Here is a 12,384-nt window from a genome sequence, read left to right as displayed (position 1 = left end):
AAATCACGAGACAAATCTTTTAAGCCTAGTTGCTCCATGATTGGATAATGTTTGTCAAATAAAAACGAAAATGCTACAGTATCAAAATCCAAAAAGTTTTTGGATCTAAACAAGGCCTAAGTCTAATTAAGTCATGATTAGCACATGTTTGTTGTAGCATCATATGGGCTAATCACGAATTATTTGTACTTAATAGACTCGTCTTGTGAATTAGTTTTCATTTATGTAATTAGTCTATTTTTAATTTAATACACCTAGTTAGTGTCTAAATATCCGTTATGACATGGACTAAAGTTTAGCCATAGGAATCCAAACACCGTAATCACCAACGCGTGGAGTGGTGTCAATGTCAATAATGCACCGCCTTCTATATACCTCCTCGTTCCAAATTCTAAGGGCTCCTTTCGAAGGTAGGATTTAAAAAATATAGGAATAGAAAAAATATATAAATAATATAGGGCTGCATGTGCAAAACAAAGGATGTAAAACATAGAAGTGATGATTCATTTTGCAGAAATATCAAGATTGAATAAAAATAACACCAAATGCATGTGTTTGCTCTCTTTGGGTTTGGGTAGAACAAGCCATAATTGACCATTGGTTACTAGCATCAGCATTCAACTCCTCATATTTGGTGCATATGAATTTTTCCAAGAGGTATGAGTGGATGTTACAAATCCTATGGAATCTACACATAGCATAGGAAATCCTATGGAATAGTAGTGCTTCCAAACCATAGGATAGGAAACTTTCCTTCACTAAACAGTACACCCCAATATTTTTCCTTCAAAAATCATGTAATCCAAAGGATCCCTAAGTCATATAACTTTCTCAAGAGTCGTCAAAGCATTTCAAGTCTGATCAAATTTATATAATAAAATAATAACATTTATAGTATTATTAGATTTTTTATTAGTTATATTTTTATAATACAAAATGTCATAAATCCTTGTAATTATCTCTATAATTTTGAACAAACTTGAGATGATTTGACTCTCTAAGATAGTTGGAATGACTTTATGATTTGGGATGGATGGGGTACATCTCTACTAGTCTGGCTTCTTTTAGGATTAAATGGCCTCATTTGCTCGTGCTCTCTTTGACACCACTCGTGGATATATCTACCATAGACCATGTTTCACATTGCTTTGTTCTAGAAGGAAGCGTCTTAACCCTGAAACAAAGAAGCGTTTTTTCGAACCTAGGCATAAATTTAAATGCAACAATTTCAAAAAAAAAAAAAACTCGCTCGTATATTTAGCAGCTTCCAAAAATAGATTTACTTCTAGGAAAATAAAAATATATCCAAAAATATAGAAAAAACACAAATCATTATAATTGATGTCTTATTGTATTTTGAAAACTTTCTAAAAAAACAACACACAACCATTACAAAGTGCATAGCATAAATGCATTTTACATTAATATATGTCATATTCATGTCGATTGCATCTCATGTTTTTGTCATAGCCCATTTATATACCAATCATCATGTTTCCAGAATTTTCTAGTTTTTGATATTTCCCCATTTTTATAGAGTTAAATTAAAAATTTCTAGAGATATTTTGACAATGTATAAATATTTTATTTGGATTTTTTTACATCCAATATATATCTAGGATTTTCTTAGATGTTTTTAGAATTTTTAAGACAATGTTTATGGTTTAAAAAATAATCAAGTATTTACTGGATTTTTATTAATAATGGATGAAACCACATTCAAAACCACTTCAATCCATGGCAAGAGGTAATTTGAATGGTATTGGGAGTTTAGAGGATATGAAATGCCTATAAAAATTTTAAAGTTCTAGAAAGAAAATCCAACTATGACGATAGCTTAAGAGTTTTTTTGAGCCAACGATAGGTTAAGAGTTTTTTAGCAGAAATAGCTTAGGCCTTGTTCAGTTCCCAAATTTTGTGTTTTTGAGTAGTGTAGCACTTTCGTTTTTATTTGACAAATATTATTCAATTATGGACTAATTAAACTCAAAAGATTAATCTCACAATTTACAGGCAAACTGTGTAATTAATTTTTATTTTCATCTATATTTAATACTCCACGCATATGTCTTAAGATTTGATGTGACGAGAAATCTTGATTTTTTTTTTTAAAAGTAAACAAGGCCTTAAATAGTTTTTCCTTACGTGATCGCAATTGAAGCCCATGAACAGTGACGAAGCCACAAACATAGCCCACATATATCCTGAAGAGGCCCAATGGCCATAACGTCCGTACCCGCATCTGGCGGTCTCAAGATTAACACGCGTCATCCATCGGGAGCTCGTTCTAGGGTTTTGCTTCGACACCGCTCCCCGCTCGTATATAAACACCCGGCGCCGCCGTCCCTTCCCTCTCGCTCCGTCGCTCGCCTCGGGCCAAACCCTAGCAGGTATGCTTCCAGTGCCATGGCAGCCTCCTCTCTTGCTGACGGCTCGATTCGCGAAGTCGCATGTTTCGGTGCCCTATCTGTTGTCCGTTTCACCGTATCTGACCCCTCTCTGTTTTTTTGTTGTTCCTTCTACAGGGAGTCGAGTGAACGGTTGCAGCCATGAGGTACTACTGATTTCCCCTTCTCGTTGCATCTGCTGTGTCGTGCATCGGTTCGTACGGTAGAAATGCCGATTTCGTGTAGGATTTGAGTGATATGTAGTTGTCTCGTCGATTGCCATGGTAGGATTTGGTCCTACAGGGGATCTTCAATCTTGCCTTTAGGAGATCAATGCCTTAGGTATTTGAGTTGTGTTTCATTTGATTATCATAAGCTATATTAAGGATGATAAGAAATCTAGGAGCCCCCTTGTATCATGCTTTGATTAGTTTATTATGCTTGATGTAGCCGTGGTCTTTCCAATCTAGACCTGCTAACGGGGCGGCATTAACCCTTTTTTTGGTATGGGTTCTAATATGTGCTGTGGGTAAATGAGTGGAAACTTGTTTTACTATGTCGTGGATCGGGACGGGTTGGGTTTACAAGAAACGCGAGTTGGGGCGGGTCAGTAAGTGGGTTTTGTCAGCCCCTACTGTGTCTGTGGGGAGCCAGGGGTGGGGCCGTGTTGCTGCTCAAGTGGGCGGCGGCGAGGCTGAGCTGTGGCATTACTGGTGTGGCACCAGCCCCCCACGGAGCCTAGTGTGGGCAGTCCTCTGCTGGAGGGCCACTACACTGTAGAGGAGGGCGGTAGGAGGAGCACGCCTCTGTGCAGGAGAGGATGTTCTTGTCAGTCGTCTCCTCCCATACGCTGCCGCTGGCAGCTTGCATGGAAGGCGAGGAGTACTGCCATCAAGCCCTCATCCTGTGCCCTTTCATCAGCGATTTGTCTAACCTATCTCTGCAGCGGTTCTTTTTTTTCTGCTGCATTGCTCTTTTTTTCCTGGAATAGTGATTGATTTGGAAATGAGGTGTGACTGTGATATGGATGTGATCACATGGTTTCCACCACAGCTCTCGAGCTCTTTTCTACAACAAGATAAATGCAGGATTTAATGCTGGCTGGCCGTTGCTAATGGCCATCCAGTTTGGCTTTTCTGTGACAGTTTCTCTTGTTTTCTGAAGAAACAAATTTTTTCAATAAACTGTGTGAAAGTAAAAATTTGTATCCTACCATCTAAAATCGCTGCTGTGTGTTATCAGAGGATGGATTTTGGATGCCTTGCTTGGAAATTTATATTTTTGTTCATCTGGATTAGTTTTCTCCATGATTTAGAACAGCCTGGGGATGGATCTTTCAGCAACCAGAGAGCATCAGTTAGCATGCTCCATGGGTTAAATGGCGGGTGGGTGTTGCGGAGCAGGTTGGGGTGGGTGCTTGATTTAGATTTTTGGGTAGGGTTGGACATAACAGGTTGACTCATTGGCTGTGGGTTGGGGTGGGGTTAGACCCCATTAGCAGTCCTATTCCAATCTGATTCTTTGAAAGTCGGGTCCAGCTGTTAGTTCATTCACATAATGAAAATGGATTTGAGATAGATTCAGGTTGTTGTCTAGACCAGTTGACTCATAGGCTATGGGTTGGGTTGAGGTTAGACCCCGTTAGCAGGCCTAAGTCCAATCTGATTCTTTGGGTGTTGGCTCCAGTTAGTTCGTTCACAATTTACATAATGAAAATGGATGTGAGATAGATTCAGGTTGTTGTCTCAACACATGATATAGATTCACTTAGTTTGCTTATTATGATTGATTATTCTGCAGTTTTTGCCTTCTACAATTCTCCCTAGTATTGTTCCCAACCAGATAGATTATCTTTGTCTAATAAATTCTGTGCACTGATATTAATGCAGTAAGTTGCAGTCCGAGGTTCTCAAGGATGCCATCTCTCAGATTGTTGGGGATGCCAAGGAGAAGAATAGGAAGTTCACCGAGACTGTTGAGCTTCAGATTGGTCTGAAGAATTATGATCCACAGAAGGACAAGCGTTTCAGTGGCTCTGTTAAGTTGCCCCACATCCCTCGTCCAAAGATGAAGGTGTGCATGCTTGGTGATGCCCAGCACGTTGAGGAGGTAAGCAGGCAGTTGCTGGTGTGCTTGAAAATCTACTTATTTATATATTGAACATGCTTACAGTAGTACACTAGTAGTTTGTTGAACAGAAAAAACGCCAATGTTTTGAATTACTCAATTTCGCCTGGCATGTATGACTCAGTCCAATCTTGCGCTTGATTTCATTTGCATTAAAATCTGTATGTACAAATCCTGCTCAACTGTACGGAAGTTTGAGTGAGTGCTCAGATAGTATAATTGCCCTTGGATCAACTCTTCCTGACATAAACCATTTTACTTCATTTCCAGGCTGAGAAGATGGGACTTGACTACATGGATGTTGAGTCCCTCAAGAAAATGAACAAGAACAAGAAGCTTGTTAAGAAGCTTGCCAAGAAGTACCATGCGTTTTTGGCATCAGAGGCCATCATCAAGCAGATTCCCCGTCTCCTTGGTCCTGGTCTTAACAAGGCAGGCAAGTAGTCCATTTCTGACATAATTGTTATTTGCATTCTAAGCTTGTAACATGCAGTGCTGTTTCATATTTCTGTGCGTAGTTTTGCATGATTTTTCTGTTTTCATTCGTTTATGGTATGCATTAGCGTTCCTCCTATATGTTAGTCTTACCTGCAAAGATTGATAATGACTTAATTACTTAGTACTTGTTGAAAGCCAATGTCCTGTCATTGTGTTAATATTAAAATGTTTTATTACTGTTTCTTTTTGACATTCTCAAAGCAATGTGTTAATATTAAAATGTTTTATTAGTGTTGCTATTTGACATTTTCAAACTCTGGGAGCTATGCATCTGAGAGCTTTTGCTAGATATGGTCTGCATTTCCTGCCCTTCTGATTGAATCATGTTGATATCACTACTGCAGGCAAGTTCCCTACGCTTGTTACTCACCAGGAGTCCCTGGAATCCAAGGTGAATGAGACGAAGGCTACTGTCAAGTTTCAGCTGAAGAAGGTCCTCTGCATGGGTGTCGCCGTCGGTAACTTGTCCATGGAGGAGAAGCAGATCCAGCAGAACATCCAAATGAGTGTGAACTTCCTTGTGTCCCTCCTGAAGAAGAACTGGCAGAATGTGAGTGATGCTCTAGTCACTGTTGCATCTTTACCTTAATAATTGTACCTGTTTTGTTTTACATCTAACGAACATTTTTTAGAATATAATCTGAAGGACTTGGTTATAACATGTTGTGATATATGCTTATGCAGGTGAGATGCCTTTACGTCAAGAGCACCATGGGGAAACCATACAGGGTGTTCTAAGCCTGCTCGATCTTTGTGAAGTCTGCTGTTTATGAATTATGATGCTAGGATTTTGAACCGAGGTTGTCTTGAACTAAAACTCTTGTTAGAGTATGTTTGGTTGGCAGGATATTGGAGTGGTACTAAAGCCTTTGTATTCTCTCTCTATATATATTGCTTGAGGCTCAATATAACATGCGTCTTATAACTCATTTCTTTTCTAATTTCATGGTAGCATGAGTTTCCACCATGGCTGCTCCGCCCTCGGGGAGATTGATCACCATTTCTAATAATTAATGCATTCATAAATATCCATGCATACATAAGTTTTTGAAGTTTGATATTATAGCACTTTCGCTTGTATTTGACAATTATTGATTAACTATAAACTAATTAGGCTTACAAGATTCGTCTCACAAGTTATAGTTAGTTATTTTTTATCTATATTTATTGATTCGATGTGATGGTAAATTTTATAAATTTTTTGAACCTTGGGTGCATCTAAATAATAAGACCTTAGTAGCGATAGTTAAATGTCCTTGGCTGCATAACGTTGTGTTCATGCATTGTAAAAAGAAAATTAAAGATATGTTTTTTTCCAAACATTTTTAAAGAGCTGATAGCCATGGCAGAAAGTATTTTTAGCTGATTTTTTAAGAATTTTTTTTTAAAAGAAAAACACTGCTGAATCAATCGCTGACATATTCGGTTTATAAACCTAAATGAACAAGGCGCATGCTCTTGACTTTTTAGGGTGCGTTTGTTTCGCTGGCCCACTCGGGCCACCGTGCCGGTTGCAACTGCAACCTGCCTTCTTTGACTAGACGCAGTTAGAGCAACTCCAGCAGAGTCCCTATTTAAGCTTTAATAGCTAAATATGGATGCTCAGGTCAAAAATCATACTCCAGCAGGATCTCTACTCAAGACTTCATATTTAGTTGGGACCCCAAATCCTCCCTGCAGCTCCAATATATTTAGTTGGGACCCCAAATCCTCTCTGCAGCCCCAATTCCTGTTGGCCCAACAAACCGGCCCCCATCTGCTCGTTCAGCCCCGCGTCGTACGGTCTTCTCTGCTCGGGCGCGTCTCCCTCCCATCCGATGAGCGCGGCTATCCGCCTCACGTCTGGCGCGGCGGCCCACCTTCCTCGGCTGGTGAGCTCTCTTCCCCACGACATCACCGGCGACCCTGCCGCTCTCCGCCGCGTGGGCTCCCTGTGCGCCACTCCCTCCTCGGCGCGAGCTCTTCTCCCTCGGTGTAGGCGCCCCCCGACGTGTGAGCTCGTGCTCCACGGCACGGGCGCACTGTCCCTCGCCCGCAATCGCGCTGCCCCACTGCTGGAGCCCTGCTCCGCCGCGCGGGCGCGACGCCCCTTGCCGTGTGGTTGCGCTGCCCCCTGCCGTGCGAGACCCTACTCCGCCGTGCGGACGCGACGCCCCTCAAGCTCGAGCACAAGCTCCAGTCGAATCCATCTCCGGCGAGCTCCATGTACAAAGGAAGAAGAGACAATGACAAACAGGTCCCATTTGTCATTGTCTGGCGAAATAGGTTTGAGGGCCTCAATTTGGGGGGCGTTGTTGGAGTAGAATCAAAAATATGAGCCAATAAAAATAGGAGGCAGCACCCAAATCAAAAGTAGAGGCCCTGATTTAGGTGCCACTGCTGGAGTTGCTCTTAGGAGGCCGGCTCGCACGGGTGATTAAAGCATCTAAGATGCTGCATCATAGAATCCTCTCTCGCTTCACACGGGCCAAGCTCGGCGCGAGCACAAGACGTGCTGCCTTCACCTCCCTCAGCGTTACCTCCTCGACCTCATCTTCTCTCCTCAACTACGCCACAAACAACCACTGTCTCAACAGAGGAGAGGCAAGCCGGCGAGGAGCGGGCTCTCCGCTTGAGGCCATCAGTTTACATATTAGATGCTCCGGATTGGAGTTTAACCGGTCAGCTTTATTCTTTTTCATCATATCTATATCTATTCTAGATCCCTCCTATTTTGTATCAGCCTAGAGCTATTCCTATTTTATATGATACTAGCAAAACATGCCCGTGCGTTGCGACGGGAGAAAAAAAACTAACATGTTCATAAAAACGACGATAGGACCGATATATATATTATTTATGTTTCACTCCATAAAACTTGAAGGCTATAATTTATTTTGTTATGACCATGACATCCATAATATAAGTTAATGTCAGCGACAATATGACAATACTAAGCCTCTATCAAATTAAAATATATTTTTGATGGATTTTTCTCCTATTGCAAAGCGCATAAATATTTAGATGCAATAAACAATAACTTTAATTAATTTTTATACTATTCATGTGTTCCTTTAGTTAAAATATCGAGTTTTGTGATCTTTTAGGACCCACAAATATACGTATTTGATCTATGATTAATGTCGACAAGGAGTTATGCAAACATGTCAAGGATTGATCTGTCCTCTGGTGATTATGACAGAAGACCTCTCTAGATTTTTCACATGCTAGTCCTTATCAGGAGATTCCAGATATACATTTATTTAAATTGGATTAGACAAAAACCTACTTAATATTTCAATTCATATTTTTTATCAGTTGAACCTTTAGCTAATCCAGCTTTTAATAAAATTTCTAATCAAAATTACATCCACAATTTAGCAGTAGAAATCTTTATTTCTTATGGGTGGATTTTATCAGTTGAACCTTTAGCTAATCTAGCTTTTAATAAAATTTCTAATCAAAATTACATCACAATTTAGCAGTAGAAATCTTTATTTCTTATGGGTGGATCAATGGTTCAAATATGAGTATGTGACAGATGAGGCATCAAAGAACCTGACCGCCCTCTCTAAAGGACAATCAAACTGAGATTTATATGGCCGGGCTGGTTTACATTTGGTTCGTCCCTTGTAGTGTTTTATTAGTTTGCGACGAGTTTGTAGGCCACTATCATGACATATGTTATCATGCATGTATACACGTACCTGTGGAATTTCAAGACGCTCAACAAGGCACATCGGGTGAACCTGCAACGCTGAATGAGGTAAAAGCTTAGTGTTCATGTCATCGTAATCAGAGTAGCCATGCATGTGTGACCACGGGCCAATCTTGAGGTTCGCCACACACGACAGGTCTCCACCAGAATAAACCTTCAAATATGGCTGATTGGAGACCGTAAATTCCTCCAGCTCTAGGGCCAGCAACGTGAACATCTTAAGATCGTGAGTAGGTGTCGTCCATTCATCGATTTGTTATAGACACAGTGTACAGTTCAGGTGAAGCATAACAGTTGATAATCATCTCAATTTAGTGACCACAATATGAACACCACTTTGTCAAGGTTTACATCCAGTTCAGCATATGAACACCACATGAAACAGTTTATGGGCACATAATCTTTATCCCTACAAAAAATAGTTCACAAAGCCATTAAGTTTCAAAATGATGCACATAAGTTACATACTGCTAATTCAGTTGCCTAGTTATATGAAAATGAACACTACCAAGCAACATCAAAGTCATAGTGCTTTCAGTAGGAACAATTCAAGACTGCTCTACTTCTCTAAAACACTTTAGCAGTTTGTCTAATTTTCATGCCTAACAGAAACCTATTAGATTCTTGAATGCCTATCATGCCTAATAGAAACCACATAGTGGATACATAATTCAAAGTAAGTTGACACAACCGTTACACATGCATGCTCTCTATTTTCAGAATCTGAAAAACAAGGTAGTACTTGGTTTGGTAAACTGAAAATTATCAAATGACAGCAGCAATTCATGATTTCTGATGTTAGGTTCATAACAGAGAGTACTTATTGATAATAGAATGTAGGTCCCATATTTTTTCTTGCAGCACGGTTTGAGCAAACAAAAATGCACTTAGTTATAGGGAAATTAGCAATTGAACTTATTCAGCAGGTCATTGCAATCCATATTCTGACCAGTTTATCTATCTATTTATCCAGGAGTCAAAAGCTTTGCATATTCTGGCCACACACTATGAAATTATATAGCAGCAGATGATTGGGGAAGAAACGGAAACATCTTCTAACGATTAGGAAGAACTCTATAGCAAGAGATTGGCAAACAAATTAAGTGTAGGTGATTGGGGAAGAAACAAAGTTGTCGCCGTGACCAAGGTGATTGGGCTGCCGTCTTGCTGTTGCTGCCACGACCAACAAAGCTGGACGTCGTTGCCGTTGTAGCACCTTGATCTTCCTTACTGTTGCCGTGCCATGGGGCTCCGCCGCCGCCGCCGCCGAGATCGACACGGCGCACTACAACGCTGTTCTCGAGGATCTGCTCGTCATTGCGCGCCTCCGCGTTTCTGACAGCGTCCTCCTTAAGATGCACCGCCTGGGCCTCCTCGAGCGCAGCAGGATGGGCCGCCGCCGGGGCAAGCGTCGATGGCCCGCCTGCCTGAGCGAGCGCGCTGTTCCCATCCTCGCCTAGGCTCCGCCGGCTGGGGGATGAGCCAGGGACGGGAGCGGGCGTGAGGCAACAAGTGCGCTGGCAGCGATGGAACGCGAGTGCATATAAGAATCTGGCCAGACGAAAAAAAATCCAACCAAAAAAGAGGCTGAAATTTTGCCTCTATATATATATATATATATATATATATATATATATAGGTATAGATGAGGTAACTTACGTAGTTAGAAATCCTAATTCTAATAGAACTCTGATCATAAATAACTTGAATAGGAATTCTAATCTACAACTATATGTACTGAGGTATGTAAAACAACATGTCTAGCGATAATACGTAGTCTGATTCTTAAAAGTGTTGGTTTAGCAAAAAAAGAATCAAGTTCTTTTTATCTTTTCTGCAAACTCCAGTTCGGAACTCAGATATTTTCCACGACCCAAAATCGCTCTTTCTCTCCATAAATGTGGAAGCAAAATGCTGTCTTTTTTATTATATTATTTATATTATATATGTAAACAACATGTTATTAATCGAAGTTTAAAAAACAAGGACTTAGACATGGTAAAGCAGCCGGACATGATCGAAATCCATAGGGAAACTCACACCTCTCTATATATAAAATGAATTTGCTGCATCCAGCTAATCAAATCAAACAATAACTTACATCAGTCATTGTATTTTGTTTACGCTTCTTTTCCTATTTTACCTATCAGGATCACGCACATTTGTTGTTGTGTTTTTACAAACCCTATATTTAAACATGGAAAAATGTCCTTAAGTTTCTAAAAATTCCGATAAAAATTATAGGTATAAATTAGTATACAACAAATTCTAATAAAATATTTAGAACTCATATATGTAGCATCTTCCAAGAAATAGATTTTAGCTCTAGGAAAACAGAAATATATAAATCTAAAAATACGGAAAATTCCCAAATCATTGTAACCGATGTATAAATGCATTTTTGAAACTTTCCACAACAAGAAACATAAGACAAAACCATCGCAAGTGCAAAGCATACATGCATTCAACATTAAAATATGTTGCATTCATGCTAATTACATCTTATATTTTTGTCATATAAAGTTTTTAAAGCCTCTTTATATATCAATCATAATGATGTTAGAATTTACTAGATTTTTTGGATACCCCCTCCCCCATTTTTGTAGAGCCAAGTCTATATTTTTTTAAAAACGTTTATTGGATTTTATTAAGAAAAATAGAATGAAACCACGTTCAAATCCACTTCAACACAGGAGGTAATTTGAATAGTCTTGAAAGTTTAGAGGTTAAAATGTTTGATTTTAAAGTTCTATATGAGGAAAATTCGACTATAACACATTTTCCTTATGTCACTATTGGAAGCCCTGATCAGTGGCAAAGCCACAAATATGGCCCACATACATCTGGAAGAGGCCCAATGGCCCAAAACGTCCGAATCCGCACATCCGACGGTTCCAAGATTAACACGCGTCATCCATCGGGAGCTCGTTCTAGGGTTTTGCTTCGACACCGCTCCCCGCTCATATATAAACACCCGGCGCCGCCGTTTCAATTCCCTTTTCGCCTCGCTCCGTCGCTCGCCTCGGGCCAAACCCTAAGCAGGTATGCTTGCCATGGCCGCCTCCTCTCTTGATGACGGCTCGATTCGCGAAATCACATGTTTCGGTGCCCTATATGTTGTCCATTTCACCGTATCTGACCCTTCTTTCTCTTTTTTTTTTGTAGTGTTGTTGTTGTTGTTGTTGTTGTTGGTGGTGGTGGTGGTGGTGTTGTTGTTGTTGTTGTTGTTGTTGTTGTTGTTGTTGTTGTTGTTGTTGTTGTTGCTGCTGCTGCTGCAAGAGATAGAGAAGAGATGCTCACGACTTCTGTTATCATGAGCAGCTGTCCTTATAAGCGGAAACTCCTAAAACTTCCAACTCGTGTCATTAACCGGCTTGAGTGGCAAAACCAACTATAATACCACATCGAGTCGGGCTCAGCTCGGCAATGACAGTTGCGTGCGTGTGGCACGCCTTCATCTTTTCTCAACTTCTCAATATCAATGTAGGCAAACACAATCCACACATATAAATCAAGTTAACATTCAACTATAATCCCATATAGGACTAAATCATATAATGCACGCAATATTTAATCTAGATTTTAGGATTTTATTCGATCTAATTAATTAAAATATTGGACAAGTCCACATTAAATCTAACACATTCCTACATGCATATGCACATCCCTATTTTC

The 12,384-nt window shown here is 40.1% G+C and overlaps 1 protein-coding gene across 1 annotated transcript; it reads left to right on the top strand.

Moving 5' to 3' along the window:
- On the top strand, positions 2,234–5,953 carry LOC8057983 (60S ribosomal protein L10a). Its single transcript, XM_002445639.2, has 6 exons — positions 2,234–2,390; positions 2,526–2,554; positions 4,277–4,496; positions 4,785–4,950; positions 5,357–5,562; positions 5,697–5,953. The coding sequence occupies exons 2-6, from the start codon at positions 2,550–2,552 to the stop codon at positions 5,748–5,750; spliced, it is 651 nt and encodes a 216-aa protein (XP_002445684.1). The 5' UTR covers positions 2,234–2,390; positions 2,526–2,549; the 3' UTR covers positions 5,751–5,953.

The sequence above is a fragment of the Sorghum bicolor genome, chromosome 7, assembly GCF_000003195.3.
Source record: "Sorghum bicolor cultivar BTx623 chromosome 7, Sorghum_bicolor_NCBIv3, whole genome shotgun sequence".
Taxonomy (NCBI): Eukaryota; Viridiplantae; Streptophyta; class Magnoliopsida; order Poales; family Poaceae; genus Sorghum; species Sorghum bicolor.
This window is presented reverse-complemented; position numbering and strand designations above follow the sequence as displayed.

Coding starts and splice junctions, on each gene's coding strand:
- LOC8057983 (XM_002445639.2), top strand. Junction 4,497..4,784: donor ATGCCCAGCACGTTGAGGAG/GTAAGCAGGCAG, acceptor CTTCATTTCCAG/GCTGAGAAGATGGGACTTGA. Junction 4,951..5,356: donor TCCTGGTCTTAACAAGGCAG/GCAAGTAGTCCA, acceptor TCACTACTGCAG/GCAAGTTCCCTACGCTTGTT.